Here is a 25,827-nt window from a genome sequence, read left to right as displayed (position 1 = left end):
ATAACGGTTGTGAAGCTGTGAGTCAAACTAACTTCATGATTGACAGGTCCCTAAACCAATCGTTTGAAGTGGGCGGGCTTTAAGGAACGATCTGTTTCCGGAACTAGCCACACACACAAACACACACGTGTGAAAAGCTGGCTTCCAGTGCTGCCCGTACTCTTCTGAATATCATCAGACGCCGGTAAGTTATGTAACACTTTTAGCTAGGAGCTCAAGCGTTTTCGCTGTATTCACCCCAACCCCTTAGCGTAGCTTTGCTGCTAGAAATGCTAACCTTAGCCGGTGATGTGAGCTAGTTGATGACAATGCGTATGTGCTAGCGGCTTTGCTAATTTTTCAGTGGTCAGCAGTGTGTTCATTAACGTTATGTCTTTACAGTGCCTGCGTCAAACTCGGGTCCGTTAAGAAGTCACTGCAAGTGTTTGGCAGCTGGGAGACGAGACGTGTTTCCCAGACTCACATCTGCTTTCTGCCACCTCAGCTCCACAACCAGTAAGTCAGTAGCATCGTTTTCTAGGCCACTGAAATACAATATTAACGGTATTGTTCTGTATTGTGAACTGACTCTGGTGCAGCAATTTAGATTACTGCTTGGATAGTATAGCCGCTGTAACATGTTACTATGGTGTGTTACACTAGATGCTTTATACCGAAATGACATTCATGGGTAATGTTAACTTTACAGGAGTGCTTTAGTGCTCCAGTGATTTAGGGTTGCACCTTCACAAGGTTGAGAGGCTTGCAAAAGGTCAGAGCTGATGCAGCTGAAGCTGAGGTATCATGTGTTGTAGTCCCTAGTTGAGTGTATTAAAATATGTACCATTGAAATATGTTTTGTAGATCTTAATTGAAATGAATGAGTTGTGCAGTTTTGAAAGGTGGTAGTTTGTGCAGAAATGTATAAAAATAAGCAGTAAGAAGTACCATATGAGTATAAAAAGTGTGCAGTGTAAATTATACAGAGATGTACATTGTGTATATTGTGGATCTCAGCCCAGAGTGCTCAGACTACCACTGGCAGCACTGTTGCCTTTACTCCCCACATATTTCTTAGCTCCTCTTTCAGCCCTTGGTATTTTTCCAGTTTCTCGTGTTCCTTCTTCCTGATGTTGCTGTCGCTCGGAATTGCTACATCCATCACCCCTGCCTTCTTCTGTTGTTTGTCGTTCAACACGATGCCCAGTTGGTTAGCTATCACCAGTTTGTCAGTCTGGATCCAGAAGTCCCACAGGATCTTGGCTTGTTCATTCTCAACCACTGACCTTGAGACTTCCAGCCCATACTCAGTGCAGATGTTCCTGTACACTATGCCAGCCACCTGGTTATAGCGTTCCATGTACACGGTTCTTGCCTGCATCTTACACCCTGCTATAGTCTCAAAGATGTGCATCAAGGTAATGCATATAGAGAGATATTAAGATGTGATGTAACGTGTAGTGTCTATGGGGAGGACTGGTTCATGGAGCCAGCTGCAGTCGGGGAAAAAAACTGTTGTTATGTGCGGTTTTGGTCCTAATGGAATGCAGCCTCCTGCTGAAGGAGAGTATTTACATTGTGGTCCTTGGTATAAAGATAACAAGGATGCAGGAGTCTTGGTGACATCATACATACTAAAATAACTGCAAGTGAGACATTTAAGAAACTCCATACAGATTTTACCAAGGATGGTAAGCTTACACTTGTGAATTTGAGCCTCTTTTTTGTGTTTACTTAAAATTGTAATGTGCAAATGTGACTTGTTCCTATTCATGGCATGGCACCACACAATCTTTAAGTAGCAGGTACCCATGTTGGTATTGAACCTTGGCAAATACAAGATGGATACTCTATTTCCTGCAGTGCGACTTTTGTTATGCTTCCCCTGTGCCTGTAGAGATTTGTTGTGTCAGGGTTCCCTGATGGATGAGTGGTTTAAAATGTTGACCATGTAACTTTAATGTTGTATTTTAATGTAATGTTTTGTGTTCATCTGGATGCCCCATTTAATTCTCATACTCTCCCCAGTAAAATACGTATTATTTAAAAAAGAAAAGGTTGTCTCTGAGCCCAGTCTGAAGGTTATTTTCTTGCAAGACATTATACAGAGTGAACAATGTTGAAATACCAATGGTTGTATCTTCTGGCTCTGTTTGAACTCCAACACAGTTCTTCTCCCTCTGTTGTCACAGCTTGGCTCTGATGGCAGAGTCTGAGCCTGTCCCTGTCCAGGTTGGAGAAAAGAGAGGCTGTCCAGAGGAGGTAGAGGAAGACACGCCATCAAAGAAACCCCGAGTCGAGAAAGATCACAAGAATGGAGGCCCTCCCCAACAAGCTGAGGAGGAAGAGCCCGAGGGCGAAGCCAGTGATGGAGAGGAGGAAAGTGACACCTTTGCTGATATGATGAAGCATGGCCTCACTGAGTTGGATGTGGGCATCCTGAAGTATGTCAGTGACCACGAGGGCTTCTCAGGGATCCTTAAGGAAAGGTTTGTCCGCCAGAGTTATCTAATAGTTTGCATAACTTGTTTTAGTTTGGTTTGTTTAAGATATATTGTGGTTTGTTTTCAGATATTCTGATTTCGTGGTGCATGAAATCAACAAACAAGGAAAGATAGTGCATTTAGATGACCTCTCTATCCCTGCAGAGGCTGAGGTAAGATATTGGATTAAATTTCAGTCACCAGTTTTACTTCTCTATCATACTATTACTAAGATTTTACTAATATGGCTAGCTCTACATGGTAACTGTAAGGGTGTACCAGTCAGCATTTAAAATGTGCTATTATTTCTTGTTGAACTCAGCCAGAGATTAATCTAAGCGAGTCTTAAATTCAGTATACACGCTAGGGCTGCCACGATTAGTTGACTAATTGACGACTAATCGACTATTAAAATAATCGGTGACTATTTTAGTAGTCGACTAATCGGTTTGAGTCATTTTTCATAGTAAAGTACTATAAAAGTATCCCAAAATACTCTTACTGCAGCTTCTTACGTTCAGATATTGGCAGCTTTACACACTCTCCCGTGACAGTGAACTAAAACCCTTCGGCGTTAGTACGAAACAAGACATTAGATGACGTAATTTTGAGGTTTGGGCGAGACAGACCAACATTTTTCATCATTTTAACACATTTTTCGATTAAATGATTAGTCGACTAATCTAAGAAATAATCGACAGATCAGTCGACAATGAAAATAATCGTTAGTGGCAGCCCTAATACACGCACACATGGGGATAAGAATGACTAACTGCGATACTGATACTGTAAGCAAAACAGATATTAAAGGAACAATTTGTAGAAAAGCAGCGGTCACATTAAGTTACACATGTTTTGTGTTTTCTTCTAATTTAGGAAGCCCCAGAGGCTCAACCGCAGCCAGAGGAATCTGAAGTGCTGACTGAAGAGCAGAAAAAGCAGCTTGGAGAGCTGCAGCTCTTCAAGAACAAAGAGGACAACGTCTCTATTGAGGTGAGTTTATACTTCTCGGATCACTTTATGATGTAATTTAAAACTCTTTCTGGAGTTTTACTCGGTGTCCTTGAGGGTTCAGACGGTGTAGAAATTTTCAGACTGGTTTGATATTGAGCCAGGTGCCGCACCTGACTCAGCAGCTGCTCACAAGTGGAACATAATCACTCTGGCAACATTGAATCCTTTAAATGTGCACTTCTGTTATGTCATGTAAACAAACTACATATAGCATCGTGACACCGTTGGCACAGTTCGATGGTGTAGGCTACTTTTAGTTTGCCAAAAAGTTTTATCAACACAAATGTCAGTTCAGCTGGTTTGCATAAAATCAAACCAGTTTAAGCCTGTAGACTGAACCAGACGGACAAAACTGGAAATTGAGCCAACTCTACTGACCTTACTCCTCTTTAAACATCTGCAGGTGATGGATGATACAAAAGAGAAGAGGACGCTGGTCCACAAAGCCATCAAGACTCAATTTCCTGGCCTGGAGACAAAGACGGAAGAAAAGGAAGGACGCAAGTTCATTGTGGCATACCATGCTGCTGGGAAGAAAGCTCTAGCAGGTGTGTGGAGAGGAGACAGAACCAGATGTCAGTTGATAATCAGTCTGGACAGAAATCATGACCAGTAAATCACTTAGTGATCAGAGGAAGGATTTATTGCATGTTTACCTTCAGCTTGTCTGCAGCAGTGTATGTGAATTTCGCATTAAATATGTTGCATGCAATCATGTGTGTGCATGATCAAGACACCTGCATGATTCTGCTCCGATCTTCAGTCACAGTGGTTATTAAACAAGCAGATATTTGGTTCAGTGGAATACTGATTTCTAGATTTTAAGTCAGTTTGGTCAGAATGAACGCTTTAAAAGACCATAAGGAAAGTGCAGGAGATTCAGCATAGTGGTGCCCTGAACAGAAAATTAAAAGTCCTGCACCCTCGTTGCATAAACCATTTTAATACCACGCTCCACTCTCAGGCCCATGCATGAGATCTCATCCCTGACACCTCGCCCCACAGTCGTTAAACATCTCTTTCTTAGTAACATTATTCTATCCTCCTTTTGCTTTTCTCTGGTGGATAGAGGTCAAAGCAGCTTCAGGTAAGAACTTATTCTCCACACAGCACAGAGGAAGTGGTTAAACCCACATGGAGTTAGGTTTCGGTTACTAAATGTGGTTGAAATGCCTTTTGGTTTTGTAATAATATTTTAAAGATCCAGTGTGTAGGATTTAGGGGGACATACTGGCAGAAATGTAATATAATAAGTATGTTTGTCAGTAGAAACACTGATATGTGGCATGAAACTGCTTCATTCACTGTTTTAATCGGTTTAAATCACCTAGTCCGTTTGTTTGGAGAGGAAGAGACCTCTCTGGATAATTTGGCAACTGAATGAAATCTAACCAGGAAGAGTTTCAGCTGCTTGCAATGTGCAGTCCACACCTCTAGGTGCCACTAAATTCCCCTTAATCTTACACACTGTTCCTTTAAATTTGTAGCCAATTTTTTCTTGCAATCACAAAGTAGTTTTTTACAGGCAACCAGGTAGAAGTAAAAACTCTTTTAACTCTTAACTGAAATCTTTAAAGTGATTTGTATTTTTGAATTTATAAATGAATTAGCTCAACATCTCCTACTCTGTATTTCAGTACAACCCTTTTTTCTGTGTCCATAAAAGCTCCAAGGAAACACTTCTGGCCCAAAAACCGTGGCAGTTTCTGCCACTTTGTGCTCTACAAGGAGAACAAGGACACCATGGATGCTATCAATGTGCTTTCAAAGTTCCTCAGGTCTGAGTGCAGCACTTTAAAAATGATCATCATTTAATACCAGACACTGTCTATTTGCTTGATAAAATATCATTACAATAATGATGTTTTTCCAGGCTCAGACCCAACATGTTTTCCTACATGGGAACCAAGGACAAGAGAGCCATCACTGTGCAGGAGATCGCAGTGCACAAGTGAGTGTGTAACGCCTTAACAATCAAAACATTAATTGCTGTGCGTTTATTTTAATTGGCTGTGAATGATTTTAAAGTGGTGGTACATATTGCATCTTGTCAGTGCTGGAGGTGTTTCTGATGTTTCCAGGCAGATGATCTCTGGCGGATCAGCTTGTTGTACAGGATTAGCAAATAAGGAAACCTTTTCCCTGTCCCCCTCAGGATCACAGCAGAGAGGTTGGCTCACCTCAACAAGTGCCTCATGAACCTCAAGCTGGGAAACTTTTGCTACAAAAACCACCCGCTGAAGCTGGGAGAGCTGCAGGGAAACCACTTCACTGTGGTCATCAGGTCAGCAGATGTTAGGGATGTGGACCTTTCAATTACTGTTGTTATTTATACGTTATAGCCCCAGTCTTGCGCTTTGTCATACATTTCGTCTAATATATTTTACATTTCCCATCTTAAGTCCAGAAAAGAATGTTGCAGCTTTCCATCCCGTCCTCACACCTTATCTTTTTTTATGCAAACCTTCAGTTTAACTGCATATGAGCAGGATATTTGCAGGATCATGTTCAGATTTGTCCATAGTCTAGTCCTCAAAAATCATCTGTTATAATCATGAAAGGTCTACAATACTACGACTCACCATTTGATAAAAAATTGGTCCCTCAGTTTGAGTCTTCTAGCATGTTACACTTCACATTCCTTTTATCTAGTGCTTCTTTTGTTTTTATGTTTTAGCCTTCATTTTTTGGAAAACACTGCTAAAGTTGTTCAGGCATTCTGTGTCTGGTCTTGTCACCAGTGCTACATGACACAGTACTTCTCATTACTCTTTATTTTCTTGATTTATTTGTACATCAGGAACATCTCAGGGACAGATGAGCAGGTCCATCAGGCCATGACTTCCCTCAGGCAGACAGGTTTCATCAACTACTATGGCATGCAGCGCTTTGGCACCACAGCTGTGCCTACACAACAAGTTGGCAGGTAAGGTCATGACACGGAGGTATCGACATGAATAATGTTTATGACATCACATAATTTATGTCTTGTGTGTTTGGTGCAGGGCTATTTTGAAAAATGACTGGAAAGAGGTGGTGGATTTAATTCTGAAGCCTCGGCCCGGAGGTAGGTCACACTTTTTCCCTCCACATTTAAAGTGGTGGCAAAAGTATTTCAAACCTTACAAATTTACTGCCTTTCTTCAGCGGAGAAAGAATTCCTGGTTCGCTGTAGGGAGGAGTGGGCAAAGACTCAGGACCCAGAGGCAGCCCTGAAGAAGCTGCCCAACAAGCGCTGTGTGGAAGGGCAGCTGCTGCGAGGCCTGTCCATGTACGGCAAGAAGGACATCGTCACTGCCTTTGGACTGGTTGGTTTTTATGAATGATGCAAATGATTAGGGATCTAACAGTACACAAAGATCATGGTTCGATGGGAGTTTGGGACCGAGGTAACATTATACCCAGTTGCAACTTTTGTAAATTATTTTAATTATAGAAATAAGAAACATTTTAAACTCTGCTGTATTACACTGTATGTATCTGTAGTATGTAGCTGTAGCTGTAGCTTATCAGAAACCCGCAGACTGATTTTCCAGAGCCAGCATTTCATTTGCGCTTGCCAGAGTGTGACTGGCTCACACACCAGTACGCTTCATGTGCCAGCCCCAGTGTATGTTGCTAATGATATATGGCTTCAAGTTTCCAGGCGGAACTCGTGCTTGTAAAATTGGTTCCACATTATGTGCATCAGTCTACATACCATGTCATCTGCATACGGCTGAGTGCACCCTCTGTGGATGAACGTCATGTTTACTGACAATTCATTTACATCTGCTCTTTCTGATTCCTGTTGTTTGTTCTTTTTCCAGATCCCTCGTAACAACCGTCTGATGTACATCCACAGCTACCAGAGCGTGGTGTGGAACACCATGGTGAGCCGGAGAATCGAGGCCTTCGGCTTGAAGGCTGTGGAGGGCGACCTGGTGCTCAGAGGAAGTAAGAAGTTCACTTTGTAATCAGCTAGCTAATGATGAATATTAGAGATATACTTTGACATTTTAGGAAATATGTTTATTTGCTTTCTCACCTGAAAAATGACAAATATTTATTTTTACACTTCATGTTTTGAGCCGCAGCTTCATATTGAGAGTGGTATCTGTCATTTTATCTAACTCAGGCAAGAAAGCAGATAAGAGTGTTTCCCAAAAAGTCAAACTATGGCTATAAGTGTAGCTTTAAAGAACAGGAAATTACAATGCAGATTATTTTGTAAGTCCTGTGTCACCAGAAGTTAAAGCGACCAAATCACAGCATTTCCAAATAGTCAATTTATAGATAAAGATAAAAAATATAGAAAAAAACAACAACTTTCCAACCAATAACTTACTCATATTGGTCATGGGAAATGTACTTGTACTGTAATATCATGAGATTCAAGGAAAATGCTGCCAACTGATGTTGTTTCTGATGTGTTCATGAAGCCACAGCACATGTGTTGTCTGCCGAGGAGGCTGAGAGCTGCCCCATCCATGACATCGTGATGCCACTTCCTGGGTTCGATGTCATCTACCCCTCTCATCACGGTAAGAAGTGGCTCTGTGTGATTTAGAGTTCCTTCATTGGCACATTACATGAAAAAACAGCTGTGAAAAATAACACAGGGTGGTTTTAACACTAGCATGTGACACATGTGACACCCTTTAACACACACACACACACACACACACACACACACAGCAGGGCTTTTAAACTACATCCCCTTAAATGGACAAACAGAATTAAACTAAGCTTACTGCATAAAAATATATAAAGGAAGTTTGTTCTGAGGATGTTATTGACTCTAGTGCTTGTGTCTTTGTGTCAGTGGGTAAAGGTTACAGGGAGCTGCTCACTGCAGACGGGTTGGACATCGACAACATGAGACACAAAGTGAAGGACTACTCTCTGGCTGGAGCCTACAGACGCATCATCATCAGACCCAGTGATGTCAGCTGGTCAGCAGCAGATTAAATACCAATATATTATTTATTAACACTGCTGTACGAAGCCATTTATGCTGTAATATGAACCATATCGTATTACAGAAGCTGTGATTGTGTACTGCAGTTATTTGAATGCCTTACTCTAATTATCCTGTAATATTACAATTCCTCTAACTGCCTCTAACTCAGTGTGTGTTGTTGTATTTCTGTCTGTTTCTTGCAGGGAGGTGATTCAGTATGATGACCCCAGGATCTCCCTGGTGCACAGTGACTTTGAGAAACTGGAGAATAAACCTGCTCCTGTCTTCAACAAAGGTAAGTTCCTGTTAGGATTGTTTGGTGTGTGAAAGGTGGGAATACACTGGACAAATCTTTGGACCTGCTCTGTGGATATTTTGCATCCAGGAGATTACAGGTGAAGAAGAACCCTATATTAAGTCTCATATTGATTAGATTTGTTAATTAGCAGGATTGTAGCAGTGCTCTGTTGATTTAATTATTATTATTTAATTTAATTAAAAAAGTTTTGGTACAATTTTATTAGCCCTATTTTTTTTTCTAGGACAGGGTTGGCCAGACTTTTTGGATTGTGGGCCATTTACAGAAAAATATTGGGATTCAGAGGCCAAACAATAGTAAACGCATTGTTTTCAACCAGTTAAATGACAAGAAAATCAGTGTTTCTACACAGGAAAAGCCCACTTGCCATAGAAAATTGATTTCAAATATATTTCAAAACTACAACAAAACACTACTAAACAGTTTGACGATAGACAGTATAGTAGAGAATTGATGTGTCCACTTATAACAAAAAGTTTATCTACGTCTACGTCTGGGCCATTTTAAAACAGGCAGCAGGCCGCAGTTGGTCTATGGGCCATAGTTTGGTCATTCCTGTTCCAGGAGATGTACTGTGAAAAAGGACCAGTCTTATTTTAATGCAAAGATTTGTCTTTTGACATCCATCTTTGTACGCGCTCTTATACAACTCAACTCAATTCAAACTTTATTTATAAAGCACATTTAAAACAACCAAGGTTGACCAAAGTGCTGAACAGGTCAATAGAAATAAACAAGCAAATACAATGAGGTACCTAATAGTACACCACAATAATAACCATAAGATACATAAAATACAATACAATAAAATAAAATACAAGAGTTATAAAATAAGATCAAAATAAGCTAAAATGTTTGGGTGTCCAGCTCAACCTGAGTTAAAAGCCTGAGAGAAGAAGTGGGTTTTAAGAAAAGACTTAAAAACCTCTAGGGTCTGGGCAGACCTAATGTGCAGGGGCAGGCTATTCCAGAGCCTAGGGGCAGCCGCCCCAAAGGCTCTGTCGCCTCTGGTCTTCAGCCTAGTCCTAGGAGTAGCCAGTAATAGCTGACTGGCTGATCTCAAGGCTCTGGAGGGAGCATGAAAGTGCAGGAGTTCGGTTAAATAAGGGGGTGCCAGCCCATTTAGGGCTTTAAAAACAATCAATAAAATCTTAAAATCAATTCTAAAACGCACTGGAAGCCAGTGGAGCGAGGCCAAGATTGGTGTGATGTGATCGTGTTTACGCTTTCCAGTGAGGAGGCGGGCTGCTGCGTTCTGGACAAGCTGTAGACGGTGTAGCAGTGACTGGTCAATACCGACATAAAGCGAGTTACAGTAGTCCAGACGTGAGGTTATAAAAGCATGGATTACCCTCTCTAGATTCTGGGGGGAGAGATAGCCCTTTACTTTAGCTAAAAGCCTGAGTTGATAAAAGCTGGTTTGTATTACTGATCTAACTTGTTTATCGAATTTAAAAGCACTGTCAAAGGTCACACCGAGATTTTTAACAGAGGAACGGATGTTAGGAGTGAAGGGGCCCAGAAAATCAGCAGAGTAATCGGAGGGGTCACATCCAAACATAATGATCTCTGTTTTATCCTCATTGAGATTTAAAAAGTTACTGTCCATCCAGGATTTGACATCTTTTAAACATTCTAGCAGTGGCTGTACAGAATCCTTGCTAATGGATTTAAGGGATTTATACAGTATGTTTCTCCTTCCTCCAACAGAGGGGAAGTATCGGGCTCTGCGGCTGGAGTTCTCGCTGCCTCCCTCGACCTACGCTACCATGGCAATCCGAGAGGTCCTCAAGCTGGACACGAGCATCAAGAAACAGACGCAGCTCAACACCACCTGGTTCAACTGAGACCAAAACACACTCTAGCACAAACTGGACTGCTGCTGCTGCAGGCTGCGAAGCGCCCGTCTACTGTGGCTACTTACTGTTGTGAGTGTTTTTAAGTGTAATATGTGTGTGAGAGAGAGAGAGAGAGAGAGAGAGCGAGTGGGTTCTGTGTGGAGCCAAAAGGTTATTTCTTTGAAGTACAAAGAGCAACGATTTATCATTCAACTTTTTTTTTTTTTTTTTTTTTAAAAAAAAGGTTTTTACTTGCTCTAAAGTTTTTCTGTGCTGCAATGATTCAGCAAACTTTGACAATGATTAAAATAGACTGTGCATTCAGGGTGCTGCTGTGTCATGCACAGGGTGCTCAGCATGACCTCTTTGCACAGAAATATGAATTTTTTTTTAACTTTGACCTGAATGAGTGAATTAAGGAAAAAAAACACTTGGAGAAATTAAAAATGTTGAGTTTATAGTCCCTCTGTGATTGTCTTTTATTACGACACAGGTATTGTCAATATCCTGCTGTTTTATTTGCATAAGGGTTTTTTGATGAATGAAATGAAGACACCTCTTTCCATCTTTATGTTAATCAGAACAGAAGATTGTTCCAGTTTTGTCTTTTCTACACAAAGATTACATAAACACTGTCTCCCTCTGCTGGCCGTCAAAGCGAGGAGTGCATCCAATTAAGGATGTGAAATGTATTTTGGGCTCTTTTCAGTCTGCTGCTGGTCAAAACAGTGGAGCTGACCATCTGGCTCTGTGGCCTCAGCCAGCTGGCAGGATGCAGCTCTCCTCTCACACTAAATGCAGTTACTAATCACATCAGTCACCCTGGGGCTGTGTCTGCCCTCCCAGTTTTGGATCATTTTCCTGTTTTTTTATGTTTTGATGCTGTTTATAGCAGCTGTGACCAGCTGAATCAAAGAGGTCGACCAGAGTCTGACAGATAATACTTATGCACAAAGTCACAAAAGGGAAGAAAGATTATCATTTTTATTTATATATTCCACTTTATTTAATCTTAATTTTGGTTTTGTAGTTCACATTTAATAGCACAGTTTGAGCATTATTACAAAAAAATTCAGAGATGACACTGAAAGAAATGCAAGTTATTTATGTTTTCTATTATGATTAGCAGGGAAACAAATTCATATTATTCATTGACAAGTTAAAACTCTCTACTTGTATGTGTGAATATTCTTTATATAGTATGTATAGCATAGGTGTAGATTTTGGAGGGGGACGCATGGCACATGTTCCCACTCAATATTTAGAATGTGCATTTGTCATCCATTGAAAATGCAGAGGACTTTAATTTTTGATTAAATTAAATACATTTCCATCTTAATTTGGTGTAGAAAAAAATACCAGAATGCAGGAAATTAAGTGTTTGACGCTCTAAATTTCCTGAGGGCCAACCCAAAACCTTCCCGTTTCATATTTGTCCCTTCAAATGTTGAAATTAATCTTCACACTTGATGTATACGATCAAAAAACTAAAATGCGAAATAAGAATTTGGCTCAGTTTGTCCTGAATTTGTCCTGGGTGTCTCTTCATAAGTGCTCAGTAGTAGAGGCTGTGTGTGAAAATGTAAAACCGTTGGTCTAATCAGTCTGTGCTGAACAAAAGGCCTGCAGAGGCAGGTGTAGCTCACAGTCATTAAGTGGATAAGTTAACATGAGATAAAGTGGAAGGAGAGTACAACCATGTAGGGTTATGGGTTTTTCATCGTGAGTTTATGCACAGCAAAAGCTGGTTAATGTACCATCAAATACAACATAATTAAAGTTGTAATTAATATTGGGGAATTTGTGAAGTTTTAAAATGTGCTTAAGTTACAAAGTGCTGATTTTTCTAACTAACAATATAATATCTCAAAATATCGATATTTATTACCATTTGTGATATCACAGGATATAACAAAGGGTACAACATGACGACAACATCTTGTAGGTCAGCAGAATGACTGCAGTAAACATTAACAATAAAAAAAGATTGGTGAAGTACAACTGGTACTTATGTTTTGATACTGCGGGTAATGAATATTGAAATCGTTTCAAATATTCCGAATCGATATGTATTAATAAATATGTATTTTTGACAACACTATAAGGGATCAATCTTTACCTTTTCGGACAGTATATGTAATAAAATGAATGCTTAAGGCTTCAAATATTTTTTTTTAGCTTTCAACTACATCTTCAGATCATGGATGGATTATTGAATGGGCCTACATGGCACAGGCTGAGGGACCTAAAGTGGCCTTATCTTGCAAAATGTCACCCAAATCAACAGGCAACAGGCAAAACAACCAAAAAAAGGCACAAACCAAACACAAGGAGAAACAAAATTACATCAAAAAGGCCCAAACAGCTACAAAAAGACATGAAACTACCACAAGGAGACACAAAATGACCACCAAGGAAGGCAAAACCACCAAAAATATGCATAATGACTACAAAAAGACACAAAACCACCACAAAGTCTGAGTGTCTAGTTAGCTGCTAACTGCTAGCAGCTACCTTTTAAATATCCTGGCAATGGGTGGCACGCATAAAATGTTGTCAGAACATCACACCTATCCTGCCCAGGGTCACTTCCTGCTGGCTGCTGTTATACAGACACTGTTTTGGTGCTGTTACGACCTCCCTTTGCAGCTTAAAGCCGAGACAACTCTGTCACCCCATTCCACTATCAAACCTACATCGTACATACATCACTGTGAGACGACATAACGGCATGATATTCCAACCTTGAACAGGCAGTGTAAAAGAGGCTAAAGAGACAAAATACAACAACAACAACAATGTAAGAGGCAAAAGCACCACAAAGCCTGTGTGTCTTGCTTATATGTAGGAAAGGTGGTGGAGCCCTTTTTCATATCTGTGCCTAGAGGCCTGTTGTCTCATAATCCACCCATGCCTCAGATATACTTCGGTGACCGGAGCTCAGAAAAGCTCGTAAATTGACCTTTTAACTGAGATTATTTTGCTACACTGAGTTAATACTGGGTAAAATAAGTAAAGATCAGTCCAATCATAACAAAAGTCAGAGTAGTAGTTGTGTGACTAACATTTTAATCCGCAAACATGGTGCCACAGAGCAATTCTATGCAAAACTGTAAATTGGATAATGTAAATCAAATTGAAACATGTGAGCAACAAGTTTTATGTACCCCAGAAAACTGCAAAATTCAGAATAAATTAAAGTATATGTTAATTAAAATGATTCTTTTTTTAGCTGTTAATTGTTGAATATTATTGACACTGGTGTAAATATCAATCTATACTAAATCAGAAGGACCCATCTCCATCTTCTCAAGGTAGGTGTAGGGCACTATTAGCACTATTAGGAGGCACGCAATTGTCATAGAAGATCTGGAAAGAGCTGCCGACATAAGTTACCCTCTTCAGGAAGTCCTCCAGCTGCTGCACCGTCATCTCCTGAACCTTGTTATCCTCCCTGTCGTTGAGCCCATGAGCTGCAAATGTAGGAAACTTTGAGCGCTCAGAATACGGTGCATTGTGGTCAAAATCGGTGCAGCAGTAGGCCGACCAGAGGTAGGTGGGGATGCCCAGGCGGTTGATGTTGTGGCGTCGGATTGTGTGCCCGGAGGTGGTGATCCCAGTGACCACATAGGCGGTGCCACGGCAGTAGTTGTTGAGCCTCCTGCGGATGGTGTGCTCGTGGTGTTTCCAGGGACCGATGTTGAACTCTCGGACCTGGGGGACCACGTTTGTCAGGGTGTAAGTGGATGCTTTGTCGTCAGGGTCGGCCTGGTGCTCGTCTGGGTTCAGCTGACCACGTTCAAACATTACACTGTCAGAGTAGTCATCAAGCACGGCCTGAGCATCCTCAAAGCTCTTGTGGACGTTTTCTGAAGGGAACTGTTGCATCTCGCCTGAGTCAGACACTGTAGACAGCTGTCAGGATGAACACGGTCATTATTAAAATAAATTAAGACTGGTTGCCAAAGAATGTTTGCAGATTTTCCTCTGTAAACATCCAACCTACCTGTGGCTCATACATCCACGGCACATCGACCTTCTTGAAGCCGTCCGAACGCTTGAAGGTGTACGCAGAATAAACTGGGATGTGGCTGGTGGTGTCATACAGGGTGACAAATCGTGGGCTGCCCCTATAGACCTGGCAGATCTTTTTTAAAGGCTGCTCCTCGAGCCCTCGAGGCAGCGTGCCCATGTACAGGAACTGTTTACACTCGGGTGAGAGTTTTTCCTGCACCTCTGCTGCCGCCATCACAATGACAAGAACCCAGATGAGCATTTGATCCATTCTGTAGAAGATCATGACGAATTGTGCGGTCTCCACAGTGCATTTAATCCCTTTGAAACGTCGTCCTGCTGTGAGGACTTTGTCTCATGTGTGCCTCATTTCATCCCAGGCATATTATGCAAATTCTTATCTTCTTCCCTTTACAAGCAGGCAAACTATTGCTGTGTGTGAAAAGCCATCACAGGCCTGTCATACACACCCACAAAGATGAGTAATTCTGACTGAGCTGACCTCTTTTCAGGTTGACGTTATGCAGGGATGATGTGATCATATTATGCCGCCAAACTCTGAGCACTGAAAACAAAACTGAACCAAAGAGTGAGGGAAATATCAATCAACAAGAGTTTATACACACACACACACACACACACACACACACACACACACATACACAGAAGGCCTTTCTCACAGCAGACATTTGACTAATATCTGATAACATGAGTGATGACTCTTGTTCCATTTACACTAAGTGTTCCTGTAAGACATTAATAAATAACACGTAATTTCCCTACGACAAGTCAGCTGTGGAAAAAGGCAACATCAAGGCCATTACAGTCATTTAATATGTTTAATATTTCAGATCTTTCATTCAAGCCTCATTGCACGGATGTCAGATGAACTCAGAGGTTACAGCTTCTCATCTGTGCCACAGACTCTTCATAGGTGTAGAAGAAAGGTTAGCTAAACATATCACAATAGAAATAAACTGTCTTTTAGTTAATAAATTATTGTCAGGATACTCTTTGCCAAATTTCATACTTGTATGACTATTAATGCCATTGCAGTGCCCTAATATTTGCATTTACATCATTTCCCCAGCAACTTGTCCCAGAAAAAGGGTTTTGGGCCCCCTGAGATCAAACAGCCCTAAGTTGGGGGTGCTCGTTATCAACTTGTGATGGCCCAAGGTAAAGGCTAACAGGAAATAATAATGAAATAAATGTAGCAGAAAACATCATGAGGCTGGACCTGGCTCCCGGCCTTACACACCTTCTTCAGTCTCCTGCCTTCTGGCAGCTGGCTCCAGCTAGGACTGTGACGCAGCTTCATACAGCAGGCTGTCAGGATGCTGAACTCCTCCCTCTCTCCAACTCCAAATAACTCAGACTGTTACTGCGACCAACCTCTTGCATATTTGTACATTCCTCCACATCCACTAAGCTGTTTTGCATTACATTTGTACTCTTTATTCTTTTTGCACTGTAATCATTCATTACATTTTATACTTGATGCTACTGCTAATGTGTCTGCTGTCTTTAACTGTAATTATATTACTTATATTTAGTACTTACTTTTTGTACTTCTTTCTATTATTTGTTCGTGCATTTTTATGTTCACACTGGGGTCTGGAAGAAAGGGCATTTTAATCCTGTTTATGTCCTGTACTGTTGTATAGTATAGAGAGAACATGACCCAAAAGCATGACTCAGACAGCTGTTCAGTTTATAGTTGATTTTTTTCCAATAAAGCAAGAAGGGGTGTCTTGGGTTGGTCCAGGGCACTGGGGAAACAGGGCAGGCAGGCTGAGCAGGGCTGGAAACAGGTTGGCAGGCTGGAGTGCCAGATAAACAAGCCGGTGTATTTGCACTGCTGGGGCTGATTAGTGATTTCAGGTGAGCAGGCAGACTGGCACAAGCACTTTCATGGCAATTATGGAAATAGTTGTTGGGACATTTCACTCAAAATCCAAACATATCAACTTCATGGTGGAGCTGGAGGAAAAAACAGGGGATCAGTGTGTGATGCATGCATTTTAAAAACAACCGGAGTTAGTGTAATTTTGTCCGGTAGACTATCAATACCAACCATTTGCAGGAGATTTATGTTTACATGGTATTTCAAAGTCTGTCCTGTCGTACAGCTCTGTAGTCAAACCCTGTTGTGTCACACTGCAGTGACTCCCTCTTCCATTGTTTCCCGCTGTGATGTTTAGCCTACAGTTTTCTTCTCAATGAAACAGTTGTATTTACTCTGCCTTTCTTTGCTTCCCGGTGAGTAAAGCTTTGTGTGTGTGTTCACCGCCATGTTTCTGTGAGAGAAAAGACTGGAATGTTTTTGAAACATCTGTTTCCATGACAACAGGTTGATGACAGCGTGACCCCTGCCCCTGGGGAAACAAACACTTCCTGTTTACCACTGGAAAATTTTCACTGATTACGCTGTAACCCCAGGCCGACCTACAGTATCCATCCATCCATCCATCCATCCATCCATCCATCCATCCATCCAATAAATAAGATTAGATATAACAGCTTGAAATAGCTTTTAAATTACAAAAATAAAATCTGAAACTGCTCTTATTATTTTGCCTTGCAGACGTAGCTCATTTTATAAGAACTGAGATTAAGTTTTTATAGAAATACTGTTATTTATTATATGTAGTAACATAACATTATCTCACTGGGGCTTGTGGGATAAAACTTCAGTGTCTCTGGTTTGAATTTCCACCATTGCTCTCAAAAATATACTATTATATGAACGTAACGCTGTAAAAGACCAACGTTTTTTTCGGAAATGAAAAGACTCCAATGTCTAGAGACTTTACTAACAACATCAAATTTGTTCAAATTCAAATCTGGATTTGCATATGGATGTAAGATCAATGCAAAACATTTTTTCTGCTTTAAAATTTTTAAAGAGAGAGACTTGTCACAGTTGACATGTAAGGAGCCGCTGATGGGGACAAGACTGTTGTGAGACAGTTAACCAGACATCAGTGGGGTCTCCATACACAGCTAGTGTATGACCAAGTCCATGACCAAGCAATGATATGTGACGAGGTCGGAATTGGAATGTGTTGTGTTTTAACATTCAAGTATGTAAACATGTTCTAGTAGAAACCCAAATACAAGTATGAACCTGAAATTTAGCATAACATGGGGCCTTTAACAAGACGTCTACTCATCAACAAGCTAGTAAGTTTATAGTCCACTCACTGACCACATGTCAAAACAGTTACTCTGATAAGATGTCCATACTTTAATGGTTGCCCTACTAGCCATAATACCTTTGCCTGTATTTGCAAATTGCCGCAGCATCACATATATTAATGAATACATCTGCAGGTTAGAGTAATAAGAAATAACTCCAAAATGAGTAAAGCTCTAATAGAATATTGCTGCTAGAGCTTTAACTATGACCAATGACACAAAGGTTATGACATATAAAGTTCAATAATCTCCCTTTAAAATGTAGTGGAGTGGAAGTATAAAGAAGCATAAATGGAAATACACAAGTAAAGTACCTCAAAATTGGACTTAAGTACAGTACTGAAGTCAATGGTCTGATTGTCATTAATAGATGTCTTCTCTGTGAGCCGGCAGCCTTCTCACAAGCAGAGATAACAGCTGTGAGTGTCTGTATTTTTCTTATTTACAGTACAGCAGTTCTATACAGAATAAAGGTTTAAAGGTCCTTTTGAATGTATTCATTAAGGCTCCCTCACATACATTGACCCCTCTGTTCTGATGATGCGGTCTGACAGTGAGTTTGGGGGCTGCTGGTTGTTTGTGCTCTGTGTGGGTTGTTACATTTGACCACTGTATACACTGTGTGTGTTTGAACATGTGAGACACAACAAAAGAGCGTGTTAGTGTTTGCACACATTTGTGCTCTGTAAGTGCATAGAGAATATGAGCAGCCCAGAGGATTGTGGGGGATCTGTTTGTGTATCTGTTTGTGTGTCTCGGGTTTGTGTGTTTGCGGGGGAGAGGATGGGTGGTGTTATTGTGTCTCCTGGGAGGTGTGTGTGTTTGTGTTGCAGGGGGGTGTTTGCAGGTCTCGTAACTGTCTGCTGGGGTGGTCTGGTCCCACAACAAGAGAAAGGAGGGTTCTGGGTGTGTGTAAATGTGTGTGTAGAGGACATATATATTCAGACTTTAGAGGGAGACACACTTTCCACAGCCGGCTCAGTACAGATGTAGAGATAAAGAGAGAAGTCACAGAGAGAAAGTGAGATGAGAGAAGACAGAATTTTGCTTCACAAGGATCATCATCATCATCATAACATCTCAGAAAGGATTTCATCCAAACTGAAGAAGTAGCCTGAGGTAAGTGTCTGTTGTGAACTTCATATTCATTTCTCTAAAGTCCAGGCCTTGCTGTAGGGTAGCTACGATGCAACGTTTACTTGCAAAACATACAGTTTGATAGAATAATGTGATCCAGATTCACTGAATGAATTTAAGGGGAGACACTGCAGGTGAACAGGGTAAAACTTTTAACCAATAGAGAAACTTCTCTAATGGATTACTCACATTAAAACATTTTTTTTGTATTGTATGATGTCTGAAATTCTATGTTAGCATATGCAAATGTTGTGTTAATTAAATGTAAATTACACAAATCACAGAAATCTAAACATTGTATAAAGCCATGTTCAACATTGTTTCATTTTGTTGACCCATAGAGTAAAAGGCTTTTACAGAAGGAATTTTGAATATCACTTTTTATCACTTTAAATTAGAAAATACTCTCAACAGCCTTAAAAAAGAAAAAAAAAATCACCATGTTTTTAGAGATAAAATCAGGCTATGAATGATTTATGAATAAACCACACTGTGAAAACATTTAGAATATAGACAGGAATAAAACTGCAAAGTTTAAGAGCTACTGAAGTGGAGATTTCTTTGGCTCAGACTATAAGAAGAAAAATATATTATGAGAAAACAACCTGTATTGTGAAGCTCCATACATTCTGAGACCAAATATGACACTACAAGTGAATAGGATAAAATTTGGAATGAATATCACCATAAACTTCCCCAGTGGATTACTCACATTAATACAGTCATTTTTTTGTATTAAAAGTTTTCTGAAATTTTACATTTAAATACCCAAATGAGGCATTATCTTATTAAGTATGTACCTTTTGCATGAATTACCACAGAAAAATGAACTAAAATGTTGATGTTTCTGTCCACTAGTCTGAAAGAAGACACGTTATAGAAGCAAAATAGGCCAACATCTGAAACTGGCTGGTGCATGAAAAAACTGGATGGCATGGTGCTGTAGTGGTTAGCTTTGTCACCTCACAGTAAGAGGGAAGAAGAAGAGTAGAATGTCCTTTTCAACAACACCTGTGCGTAGGAGACCGGTACAATATGAACATGGACAAAAACATACGTTACAAATACTGGTGACATTAAGTTGTTGTTTGTGTGTTAAATAAAGTCTGTTTACAGCATTCTTGGGCGGATTAGTTCAAAATTCCTGGACTCCTAAAGTAAGAAGTGTAAAGCTAATCTTTGCCTTGTTGTTACAAGCTGTGCATGTATGGTGTTAACAGTATTTGTGCCTGCTGCAGAAGTTTGAGAATCTCTTTGTGTTTTATTTTCAGATCATTGGAGTCAGTAGACGAAGAAAGAAGTGGAGGTGATAAGGAGACTGGACACACTGCTGGAATCTGGGCCCAGAAACACCTGCACCAGGAGGAGTTTGGACTTATTGTTTCTAGACATTGTTCTGACAAAACTACACTGTGACCTCCAATGATTTTAATGGCACATGATTTTATATGAAAACCAAGGAGATGGACGCACAGATGTCAGATGCAGACTTCCTCACCCCCTCCTCTCCGTCTCCCCCTCCCCTCTTCCACTGCGACTACAGCGACTGGTCTCCCTCCTTCTCCATCATCCCATCAGTCTACCTCCTGGCCTTCCTGGTTGGTTGCCTTGGCAACAGCTTGGTGCTGTGGGCCTACCTGGACCGAGGTGACGGGAGAGCAATGAGGACTGGAGGACAGCTGTGTTGCGCTGGTAGATTTCACCACAGGTCGTTTCCACAGAAGAAGACAGAAACCTGTGGCTCCTCCTCAGGACAAAGAGCCTCCTCTCACTCCTCCACCTCCTCCTCTTACCCTCCCACCATCCCTCGTCCCTCTCGTTCACTGACAGACTCTCTCATAGCTAGCTTAGCGTTAGCTGACCTCTGCTTCCTTGTGACTCTCCCTCTGTGGGCCGTCTACACGGCGATGGGCTACCACTGGCCTTTTGGGCAACCGCTGTGCCAGATCAGCAGCTTCCTCACTGCACTCAACATGTACGCCAGTGTCTTCAGCCTGAGCATGCTCAGTGTGGAGCGGTACTGGGTTCTGACTGGGCGTCGGCACTCCAGCCACCACACTCCTCAGAGGTGCCCCAGCAGGGCTTTGTGGGTACTCGGAGGGGTGTGGGTGCTGGCGGGTGTGCTGGCACTTCCTGGTCTGCTGCTGCGCTCTGTCAGAGAGGTGGACCCTGAATCTGATTATGACTGGGAGCTGGAGACAATTCATCCGACCACTGACTCTGGATCAGTCTTCCTGTCCTGCCAGATGGATTACTCCATGCTGATTGGCGCAGAGCTGGAGGAGACGGATCGAGAGAGGGCAGAGATGTGGTGGGCGGCCGCCTTGAGTCTTAAATCAACTCTTATTGGCTTCCTGCTTCCTCTTGTCATCCTCTTGGTCTGCTACTGCTCACTGGCCCAGCTCCTCAGCAGACATTTTGGACGGGGCCCTCGTCCTGACCGCAGGCGCCAGCGAAGACTCCTAAGGGTCATCGTCACCTTAGTGATGGCCTTCTTCCTGTGCTGGCTGCCTCTGCATGTTAATAAGACTGTTTCCTTTCTGCTGGAGTTTGGTTTCGTCCCTTACTCCTGCTCTTTGGATCAGATTTTACTGGCCGCTCAGCCATACGTCACCTGTTTAGCTTATCTCAACTCCTGCCTCAACCCTCTCCTGTACGCTGCCTGCGACCCCTCATTCAGGAAGAGATGCAGAGGAGCTCTCCTGGTGTTGTGCACGACCTGTAGAAGAGGAGGAGAGGGAAGGGAGGGGAAGAAAGATGAAAGAGAGGAAGAGAAAGAGGAAAGGAATTCAGCTTTTCCCACAGGAACACAAGAGGAAACAGCAGATAGGACGGAGGGAGAAGGAGAGGAGAGGGGATGATTGTTCAGATAACTGCTTGAAATAAGAGAACATTATGTAATTTCACAGCGAGGAACAAGGAGATCAAGTTTGCTGACAATAAAGCAGCATTTTGTTGAAGGGAACTGACACAAACCTGAGTGAGGTGGCCTAAATTCAGACTCTGGGAGAAACTGTGTCAGAGGTCAATATTTTCAAAATAAACATCTTCATCAAAAAAACATTCATGAGTTCATGTATGTAATTCTCTTCTTCCAATCTGCACATTTCCCACAGGAAAGATGCCACCATCTCCTGAAACACTGCGGCGCTCAGAGACGATGCCAGACCAAATGTTCTCATGTCATCTGATCTGTTTCTATATTTTGTACAGAGTCATATTCTCTGAGTTGTTTGTTGACTTGTCTTGCACCGTTGTTGTTTTTTTATTAAAATAAGGATCATGTAAACTCACAGTTGTCTTTCAGTTATTAAACAAATTACAGTGCACATATAAATGTTCCTATGTGAGAACTCTGGCTGAAATTAAGAGTCGCAAATCCAGTCATTCTTGGTTATATTTCGTAAGCTATTTACATTCAGTACCTATTTTAATAGTCATTCAAGCAGTAAACAAAAAAAAAATACAGGAAAAAGAGAGATGACTGGTTGCTCTGTATATAAAAACGTAGACCAAAATCTTGTAATTTAATTTCTATCAACTACAGGTTTCTGCAGACGTAAGTACCAAACCCCGTCCAGAGGGTGGCGCTAATGCACCATTAAATAGTTTGACAACCTGCATAAAACCAATAGAAGATTTCTTTGACTTGACTTGTGCTCCTGATCATAGACATATATAAACATAAATATAAACACGAGAGCCTAAGAGGCAACATCTGTCTCATTAAATCCATCCCCTATATCCACAAACCCTGACATTGTTTGAGTTTGGGGATTGTATTGCACATGTTTTTTTATGGCCATGGCATGGTCTTCCTCGCATCTTCTTCCCAGCATGTCCAGCATCATCTTATTTAGGCCAGGCTTAGCAGTGACCGAAGTCAGCCACCTTTGTAAAAATAAAAAGTAGTAATTTAACCACTTTAACCCTTATAGAGAGAAAATAGCATATCTGAAAGCTCAAAATGTATCAGACTGCGCTATGTGATGTGATGATTTGATGTGAGCTTTTAGATCGGTAATTTTCACTGTTTGTCACAAAACAGAGTATGTAGGACTAAAGTGGTTAATGTATTTAACAATTAGGCAACATGAAGAATACCGTTGCAATGTATGGGGATGCGGGAGAGGAAGATGTTGAGACTCTCTCAGGTAACTATATGCCTTCGGACCATGAAAGTGTAGCGTGAGGGCAAGTTCCCTCTGCTCTCTGGTATACTCATGGCCCTTTTTGGCCAAGAGGTCTACCCAAAGATCTGAAATTAAGTTAGCACAAACTAATTAGTAAGACCCCTTTAAATAATAAGGAAGGAGGAGTCTACACAGAGTGTAAACATTAAGTAGGCTACCTATATATAAAATATTCAAATTAGTATTTCCGTTTTACCCGAATAGAATTCCAGTCTGTCTTTCAGCTCTTCATTTATGAGGTTCTTCTCCCTCAAATCCTCAAGAAGAGCATCCACATTTTTCTTCGCCCTTCGCTCCCGGATCATGCTGTTCCTCTTCTCGCGCTCCAGACTCTCCACTCTAGCCAGAGCTTCACTAAGTCTGGCCTTTAGAGCAGTGGGAGAAGCAGGCAAAGCATAACTGTGGTCCTAGTGGAAAGAAGGATGAAAATATTGAGTGATGTTTCGAACTCATCACTCACAGATGTAGCTGGCCCACATTATCAATCTCATCCCCCCCTGGGGTATGAGCATCTTAGTGTCAGGGACACATATTCAACAACTACAGTATGTTTTAATGTATGCTCATGTGTATTTGAGTGTAAGAAATATTACAATCAAATACTTACAACATTAGACTGAGGTTCAGCTTCATGGAAATGCTGAGGCAAGTCCACTGGCAGGCTCTCTTCAGCTTTCCTCGAAGCTTCTGTGGTCCTTGGTGGTACTTTCTAAAATGTAAAAAACATAATAAAAAAAAAAGTTTTAAGCATCAGAAAGTGTACTGTACTTTATTCCTAAACATGCAGACAGAAAAAGAAAAGTGTGGCATTAAGTTGTTATCAAATGCTTACACAGACATATGAATCATAGACATGAATGAATGAATGAATTCTTTAGCCAAATGGCACACATACCTTTTTTGGACGAGATGGGAAGTTAAAGACAGATGGTTTGACTCCATGTCTAAGCCGGACAGTCTGCCCTGTCCTGTCAAAATCATCTGCCTTAAAGTGCTCACTGCAGAGCATGGACCTCCCAGTTGCCACAAAACCTTTTCGTCTCACTGCTAGTTCCCATTGTCTCTTTAGACTGCTGTCTTTGGGAAACCTTAAAAATGTGAGAAAAGTAGCCAAAGATGTAAAGAATTGTCTACAACAAAAAAGAATTGTCATCCTTCACATTAAGGTTAAGTACATAATACATATACCTATTAAATACATCCAATATCTTACTATATAATGGCGAAAACTCTGTCTGTCTGTGTGTCTGTTCCACGTTTTTCTCCTCACTGACTTGGTCAATCCATGTGAAATTTGGCACAGTGGTAGAGGGTCATGGGAGGATGCGGATGAAGCATTATTACATGAATTGGCCAAAGGGGGGCGCTATAGCAACCGATTGAAATTGCAAACTTTGAATGGGCATATCTCATGCCCCGCATGTCGTAGAGACATGAAACTTTGCACAGAGATGCCTCTCCTCATGAGGAACAAATTTGCCTCAAGAACACAAAACTTCCAGTTATATAGATTTTCCGCCATTTTGAATTTTTTGAAAAACACTTAAAATCGATCTCTTCCTAGGAAGTTTGAGCGATCTGCATGAAACTGGGTGAACATAATCTAGGGACCAATATCTAAAGTTCCCTCTTGGCAAAAGTTGGAAAACTTACTAAAACTGAGCTTCTATAAGGCAATGAATATTGCAGAGGGTGTGGCTCATTACATAAAGGTGTATAACATCTCAAGGGTTTCACCCATCACCACGCAACTTTGTAGGCATATGACCACACATAATCTGAGGGGACCCCTCCATTATTGACCCCATCAAACAAAATGGGGGCGCTAGAGAGCTAATTTCTTATCTAGGCCTAACCGCCATATCGATTTTTACTAAACTTGGTAGATATGTAGAACAGGACGCCTCAAGGTGACTGGAGAAATTTAACTCTAATTGGCAACTGGATGGCGCTATGACAACAGAAAAATACTTAAAAATGGCTAGAATGCAACCGATTGCTGTGGCTCCCCCTGTGGACCAATGTTTTGGGGGGGGGGGGGGTCTAATTTTTGGTATGACTGTATGGTATGCTGTACATAATCACGGAAACTGTCAGTCATTCTGTCTGTCCCACGTTTTTCAAAAACTCTGTCTGAATAGCCTACATTGCTCTTCATAACGGGTTCAGTTGACTATTTAATCTGCAATTTCCTATGACCTGTATCCCAAACACACACCATGTGAAACTGTACGTGGGCAACTGTGCACTCAATGGGTATGTAACGTTACTAGTCTATCATTAATCTTCTAACTGGAAATAACTTGTGTCTCAAATCAAGTGGGCTGGTTCGACTCCTGTCGGGGTTTATTTCACTATTTAACAACCTGCCCACTCGATATTATCCCTAACGTACACCTTACCTGTGAAAGGTGATTCCACGGGATCTGGTTTCTATGCTCCGCTCATTGGAACATCCATAAGCGGCACAAAAGTCCGGCATCTTTTTCAGTTATGTCAGAAGATTGTCTGCTGAAAAAAATAAATAGAATTTGTATTTGTTTTTAAAATATCCAAGCAGACTGTGTCATAGCTACATGTGTGACGTTTTTAACAAATCAAACCGTTTGGAAATCGGTCGAAAAGTCAGTGAATAATTCTACTTTGAGATTAAGGAGTACCTTTTACCTACCGCCTCTGCTAGCCCTGTACCAAGATGGCGGCGCTT

The 25,827-nt window shown here is 41.2% G+C and overlaps 4 protein-coding genes across 5 annotated transcripts; 2 read left to right on the top strand and 2 right to left on the bottom strand.

Moving 5' to 3' along the window:
* Positions 1-72: 72 nt before the first annotated feature.
* Positions 73-10,825, top strand: pus7 (pseudouridine synthase 7). Its single transcript, XM_050072357.1, has 17 exons — positions 73-184; positions 382-495; positions 2,172-2,468; positions 2,551-2,635; positions 3,339-3,455; positions 3,880-4,024; positions 5,143-5,254; positions 5,350-5,427; positions 5,632-5,760; positions 6,277-6,402; positions 6,482-6,543; positions 6,624-6,784; positions 7,286-7,412; positions 7,898-7,999; positions 8,281-8,410; positions 8,622-8,713; positions 10,448-10,825. Exons 3-17 carry the CDS (start codon positions 2,182-2,184, stop codon positions 10,582-10,584), a joined length of 1,890 nt encoding a protein of 629 aa, XP_049928314.1. The 5' UTR covers positions 73-184; positions 382-495; positions 2,172-2,181; the 3' UTR covers positions 10,585-10,825.
* A 3,059-nt stretch (positions 10,826-13,884) lies between these two features.
* Positions 13,885-17,054, bottom strand: LOC126408131 (endonuclease domain-containing 1 protein-like). The gene is made up of 3 exons (XM_050073523.1): positions 16,982-17,054; positions 14,582-14,814; positions 13,885-14,490 (listed from the first exon to the last, which is right to left on the bottom strand). The coding sequence occupies exons 1-3, from the start codon at positions 17,052-17,054 to the stop codon at positions 13,885-13,887; spliced, it is 912 nt and encodes a 303-aa protein (XP_049929480.1).
* Positions 17,055-18,702: 1,648 nt separating this feature from the next.
* Positions 18,703-22,245, top strand: aplnr2 (apelin receptor 2). 2 transcript variants are annotated; one of them, XR_007571846.1, is made up of 3 exons: positions 18,703-18,909; positions 20,199-21,951; positions 22,044-22,245. XR_007571846.1 is itself a non-coding variant. In XM_050073773.1 (2 exons), exon 2 carries the CDS (start codon positions 20,376-20,378, stop codon positions 21,786-21,788), a length of 1,413 nt encoding a protein of 470 aa, XP_049929730.1. In that variant the 5' UTR covers positions 18,703-18,909; positions 20,199-20,375; the 3' UTR covers positions 21,789-22,245. The 2 variants fall into 2 exon arrangements, 1 of the variants encoding a protein (XP_049929730.1); XM_050073773.1 differs by having other exon boundaries at positions 20,199-22,245.
* LOC126408299 (THAP domain-containing protein 6-like) lies at positions 21,514-25,811 on the bottom strand. Its single transcript, XM_050073775.1, has 5 exons — positions 25,523-25,811; positions 24,016-24,208; positions 23,728-23,829; positions 23,317-23,527; positions 21,514-21,646 (listed from the first exon to the last, which is right to left on the bottom strand). Exons 1-5 carry the CDS (start codon positions 25,600-25,602, stop codon positions 21,600-21,602), a joined length of 633 nt encoding a protein of 210 aa, XP_049929732.1. The 5' UTR covers positions 25,603-25,811; the 3' UTR covers positions 21,514-21,599.
* Positions 25,812-25,827: the final 16 nt, after the last annotated feature.

The sequence above is a fragment of the Epinephelus moara genome, chromosome 20, assembly GCF_006386435.1.
Source record: "Epinephelus moara isolate mb chromosome 20, YSFRI_EMoa_1.0, whole genome shotgun sequence".
NCBI classification, from domain to species: Eukaryota; Metazoa; Chordata; class Actinopteri; order Perciformes; family Serranidae; genus Epinephelus; species Epinephelus moara.
This window is presented reverse-complemented; position numbering and strand designations above follow the sequence as displayed.

Bases quoted from the DNA above. Each gene is read 5' to 3' on its own strand.
- pus7 (XM_050072357.1), top strand. From the start codon at position 2,182: ATGGCAGAGTCTGAGCCTGTCCCTGTCCAGGTTGGAGAAAAGAGAGGC. The intron at 5,255-5,349 runs GTCTGAGTGCAG...ATGTTTTTCCAG, and splicing joins GTGCTTTCAAAGTTCCTCAG to GCTCAGACCCAACATGTTTT. The intron at 5,761-6,276 runs GTCAGCAGATGT...TTTGTACATCAG, and splicing joins CACTTCACTGTGGTCATCAG to GAACATCTCAGGGACAGATG.
- LOC126408299 (XM_050073775.1), bottom strand. From the start codon at position 25,602: ATGCCGGACTTTTGTGCCGCTTATGGATGTTCCAATGAGCGGAGCATA. The intron at 23,830-24,015 runs GTATGTGTGCCA...TTTACATTTTAG, and splicing joins TCCCATCTCGTCCAAAAAAG to AAAGTACCACCAAGGACCAC. The intron at 23,528-23,727 runs GTAAGTATTTGA...TCTTTCCACTAG, and splicing joins CTGAACCTCAGTCTAATGTT to GACCACAGTTATGCTTTGCC.
- LOC126408131 (XM_050073523.1), bottom strand. From the start codon at position 17,054: ATGGATGGATACTGTAGGTCGGCCTGGGGTTACAGCGTAATCAGTGAA. The intron at 14,815-16,981 runs GTTTGTTTCCCC...TGATGGCGGCAG, and splicing joins TCCAGTGGTAAACAGGAAGT to CAGAGGTGCAGGAAAAACTC. The intron at 14,491-14,581 runs GTAGGTTGGATG...TCATCCTGACAG, and splicing joins CGTGGATGTATGAGCCACAG to CTGTCTACAGTGTCTGACTC.
- aplnr2 (XM_050073773.1), top strand. From the start codon at position 20,376: ATGAAAACCAAGGAGATGGACGCACAGATGTCAGATGCAGACTTCCTC.